The sequence below is a fragment of the Sinocyclocheilus grahami genome, unplaced genomic scaffold, assembly GCF_001515645.1.
Source record: "Sinocyclocheilus grahami isolate Dianchi unplaced genomic scaffold, SAMN03320097.WGS_v1.1 scaffold319.1, whole genome shotgun sequence".
NCBI classification, from domain to species: domain Eukaryota; kingdom Metazoa; phylum Chordata; class Actinopteri; order Cypriniformes; family Cyprinidae; genus Sinocyclocheilus; species Sinocyclocheilus grahami.
In genome coordinates this window covers 950,851-955,827 of record NW_015505498.1, presented here as the reverse complement: position 1 = coordinate 955,827, position 4,977 = coordinate 950,851, and the positions used below count along the sequence as shown (strand labels likewise).

The window sequence follows — 4,977 nt, the reverse complement described above, 5'->3', positions numbered from 1 at the left end:
CTTCGTCCACGGTGAAAGCCGATCCGGCGATCCACAGCGGGAAGTTGATGTATTTCCTCAGCGTCCAGCACAGATCAGCTCCAGGCATGACGAAGCGGATATCATCCTCTTTTGGAAGACCAAACAAAGTAGTTTCCCTTTCACAACACTTTCGCTGCACGACATGGTGGTCGGTGACAACAACAATACTACAGCGAGAATAAAAGTTACGCCTTCTTTCTTTGCGTGAACATTTGGGCGGCGTTATGCAAATCTTCCCACATAGTGAGGTAGACATGTGGGGGCGTGTTAGAACGAGCTGTTTTAGGTAGGTGTGGCTGACTCTTAACTTTTATAACGAATATCTCTTTGGATTTGAGACTTTAGTCTTTGCAACTTTACAGATCTTCTTTATGCACCAAGAGCTTATAACACTCCAAAGAGAAAGGAAAAATTGAAATAGCATCATATGACCCTTTAAATTGCTTATATGTAATGTAAAAAACAAGTTATAAAAGATATGGACATCTTTTTGGATTGCCACATTTCTCAAATACATAAATATAAGATTTATGTATTCAAATTGCATATAAAATTTCCATCCATTTAACTAGCTAATAAAATAAATGTGATGCATATTTGTTATACATAAATAAATCACTTCACACTTCACTCTTAAAATCATGGCATAGTTTATTATTAACTATTTGCATCTATTTGATTTTAAGTAACCATATTTTCAAAATGCATTTATTTCAATTGCTTAGAATCAGCATAAATCTGTTCATCATGCAAACATTTACATTTATTCAGTTAAACAGTATGAACATGGTTAAATATGGCTAGCTGTGGAACAAGCAATATTCAGTTAGTTGAAATGTGTGAGACTGAAACAGATTTACTGATGATAAATACATAAACCTGGTTAATGTGTATTTAAATCTTACCTATTTTATTAACTGTTTCATTCATGTATGACTGATAAATATGCATCACATTAAGTTTTGTATTTTTGTTTTTGTTCATGTTAAAAAAAATTTTTTAATCCAAAATAGATACAAAAACAAAACAATAAAAATACATAACTCTTAATTTAGGCTTACATTTTTTTGTACTATTTTGTTTATTTAGAAGTATTATATTTATTATTTTATATATTAGCATATCTGTCTGCGGTTTTTTATTTATTTCTTTTTTTCATTTGAGCTGTTCTTTCAGATTTTTCGTGTAGCTTTTTCTCTTAACTATTGTGGAAAATATGGAAAATGTTTAAAAAAAAATAAAAAAATCATCCAAAATGTAATAAGTATCTCCCAAGGTGTAATAAGTGAAAATGGCTGCTTATTCTCTGTGTGTTGCTGTGCTCTTAAAACACATTGTCTTCTTCCATGTTGGCTGTGATTGGATTATCTAAGTGAAGTCACAGGGTGGGTGAAAAACACTCCTGAAATATCCCCTCGGTTTCTTGAGCAGCAAATCCGCATATTAGAATGGTTTCTGAAGGATCATGCAACACTTAAGACTGGAGTAATGAAGCTGAAAATTCAGCTTTGTCTCAGTAAATTTTGAATGTGAAAATTTGATTTTAAATGACTGTATTTTTAATTAAATAAATGCAGCTTTGTTGAGCGACATTTCTTTCAAAAAACATTTAAAAATGTCGTACAGTTGTATATGCTGGCATGTTAGCATGAGAAATGAGACATTGCCGATCATGTCACAAATGCTATAGATAGAGCTTAACTTCCTTTGCTGTAGATAAGCTAATTCCATTGTTTCTCTCTGTGTGTCTCTGTACAGCTGGTGTCTGCAGACGGCTCTCATGGCTCTGACGGCGGTTCAGTGTGTGCAGACTCTCAGGCCGATCTGCCGCCCCCGCCGGAGAGGACAGGAGGCATCGGAGACTCCAGACCCCCTTCCTTCCAGTCAGTAACCCCACAGCTGTCCCGCACTGTCTCTTTCTGTGTGTGTGTGTGTGTGTGAGAGAGAGAGTGAATGTGCCTATTAAATTGTACACCAACAGACCAAAATATATTCAATCGATATTAGTAGTGATGCACCAAAATGAATTTTTTACAGAAACCAAAATTCAAGTTTTCATTTAGCCAAATACTGAAACTGTGGAAGTAACGTTTATGTAATAATCAATCAATGAATTAATTACATCTATTTAATCAAATCAACACTCCAATAAAAACGTAGTTCTTTGCAAAGATTTAAATTTCACATACAGCAGTTTTTATAGCAATTTTCTATAAAAACTATAATGTTTATATTAACTATATGTTCTATTTACAGCATGTTTCTACTCCAGATTGTTGTTGAAATATAAACATTTAAACAGTGGCTGTAATAACTTGTTTTCATGACAGATTTATTCAAACATGGATTAAATAATGAAGACATCACTAACAGCTTAGGTTTTTTCGGTCACACTTTATTTTAAGCTCCAACTTCCACTATTAACTAACTATTAACTACAACTCCGTAAACTCCTAATTTGCCGCTTATTAAGAGTTTGTAGGTAGTTGTTAAGTAGAGATGCACCGATCGATCGGCCAGGCATCGGAATCGGACGATTTTTCTCATAATCGGCCCGGATCGGTGATCGGCCGGTCAGTCTCACTTCTTTCCGATTTTTGAGCCGATCCGTTTTGTTACCAGCGGCACAGGCAATAACATCAACCGTGCATTCTCGCTCTCTATTCTCCCGACGACCCCTTCTCTCTCACACACGTCTCATTCGCTCCGGTTAAATAGTGCTTGTATTGTGCATTATTTTAGTCATTCCCGCAGGGATTATAGTTTTTAGAAAGAAAATCGGAATCGGCAAAAATCGGTATTGGCAGATCACACTAACAAAAATTCGGAAATCGGAATCGGTCAAGAAAATTGCAATCGGTGCATCTCTATTGTTAAGCTTAGGTATGGGATAGGATTAAGGGATCTAAAATATGGTCATAAGGTATTAATATGTGCTTTATAAGTACCAAAAAACAGCTAATATGCTAGTAATAGGCATGCTAGTTAATAGTGAGAATTGGTCCTTAAAATAAAGTTTTACCATCTTTTCTAGCTAACTGTCTAGCTTGTGGACATTTAATGGCTTTCTTCAGGTAAATGTAACATTATTACATGGCATTGTTTACAAGCTGTTTGACGTCTTTCAATGGTTGAACACTGATTGAGTGATTACATGAGACATGATACATTTCAGTTTATTTCATCATACCTTCTGATGTTCATTTATGTTTATTTCATGCTAGTAGTAAGCAGGAAGAGATGATTTATTCATGTGCCTTTTTTTTTTTTTTTTGCTGTTTCGAATGAATATTTTTGTTGCCAAAATTTTGATGCATTACTAGACATTAGTTTTGCAAAAATCTACACAGGTTTTCCGAATACTTTCCCATCTGCCATTGTTGAGGCAGGTAGTCTCACCTCTCAATCACACCACTGGTTGAGCCAGACGTTTCAGACACAGTTTTCACACCGTGTGGTTTCACATTTGCATATTAAACTGCTATAGGAAAAAGTTTTTTAACATGGAACAAATTAAAACAATATAAACTTCAATGTGACACAATATCTTTAAACAAATAAACAATACATTAAATAATTGAAACTTCAATAAAGGACACAGTTTGCTAAATACCGTGTGTGATCTTGTCAGAGACACACTCTGGAGGGGGTTAGAGACCGGAAGCGCTCGGTGTTGACATGAACTCATTACCCTTCAGTCTCAAAGGCACCAGTTTCCTCTAACGTGAACTAATCAGAGCCCTAACCCCGAGAGCGCTAGCACGTCAATACCCTCAATGACATCTGCTGATCACAGGAGTGTGTTAAGAGGAGCTGTGCGAGTCTCAGATCTGTGTGTGTTTAAATTTTCCAATAAGCCAGAGACCCCATTACTTGTAAATCTAATCAACTCTACAGGCCCTCAAAGAAAGATACGCTCATCAATTTAGATCGATGTTTTACCTACAAAGGCATCGATTATTTTAAGTGCCTGATGGAGGTGAAGCGTTTTTAGGTCTGAACAGCTCATTAAAAAGCAGTATAGCCTTTATTAAACTGTAAAACACTGCGATTTAATGAAATAAATAGTCAAAGTTCAAAGTAAATGAGCGGCATTTTGTTTTGTCTTTTTTTCTGTAAGGTGTTGTAGGCTAATTAATTTTTACAGTCTTTTCACACTTGACTCATTGTTAGTTGCTTTTGCAGATCATATATATCATATACTATAGGAATATTATGTACTTCTTTCACTTCAAATCAACCCTTGTGAAAAAGAAGTGCGCTTAATTGTATTGAATGTGCACTTTTAGTGTACCTAAAAATCTTAAAAGTAAATAAAAAATACTTGCAGATAATGTAATATTAATGAAATAGAAGGACACTTAAGTGCACTTAAAGAGTCATTAAAGTACACTTTTAAAATGTGCACTTTGTAATAATGTCAAATTAAAGTTTTATTTTAAAGTTGACTTTAAATAATTGTTTTAATAAAATGTTATCTTGCTTTAATGATGTACATTTATTTTGATGTGTTGATTAACATACTATGTAAATCAACACATCACATGCACATGTAAAATCTTGATTATAATTTAAACTGTAGTGTGTTATTTAATATTACATTTAAAGTGAATATATTTCAAATGTACTAAACGGCAGCTTAAAATACATAAAATACATGAAATACAAGTTTCAATAGAAATGACATTAAAGTATTTAGAGTGGCCTTTTATTGTGACCAGCCTAAGGCACACCTGTGCAATAATCATGCTGTCTAATCAGCATCTTGATATGCCACACCTGTGAGGCGGATGGATTATCTCGGCAAAGGAGAAGTGCTCACTAACACAGATTTAGACAGATTTGTGAACAATATTTGAGAGAAATAGGCCTTTTGTGTACATAGAAAAAGTCTTAGATCTTTGAGTTCAGCTCATGACAAATGGGGGCAAAAACAAGTGTTGCGTTTATAATTTT

The 4,977-nt window shown here is 34.4% G+C and overlaps 1 protein-coding gene across 1 annotated transcript in view; it reads left to right on the top strand.

Moving 5' to 3' along the window:
* Positions 1 to 4,977, top strand: part of LOC107602099 (segment polarity protein dishevelled homolog DVL-3-like) — a 36,700-nt gene that overhangs the window by 14,567 nt on the left and 17,156 nt on the right. The window contains exon 3 of the mRNA XM_016294507.1: positions 1,780 to 1,904. Coding sequence (XP_016149993.1) covers positions 1,780 to 1,904 — 125 coding nt within the window. The remainder of the gene's footprint in view (positions 1 to 1,779; positions 1,905 to 4,977) is intronic.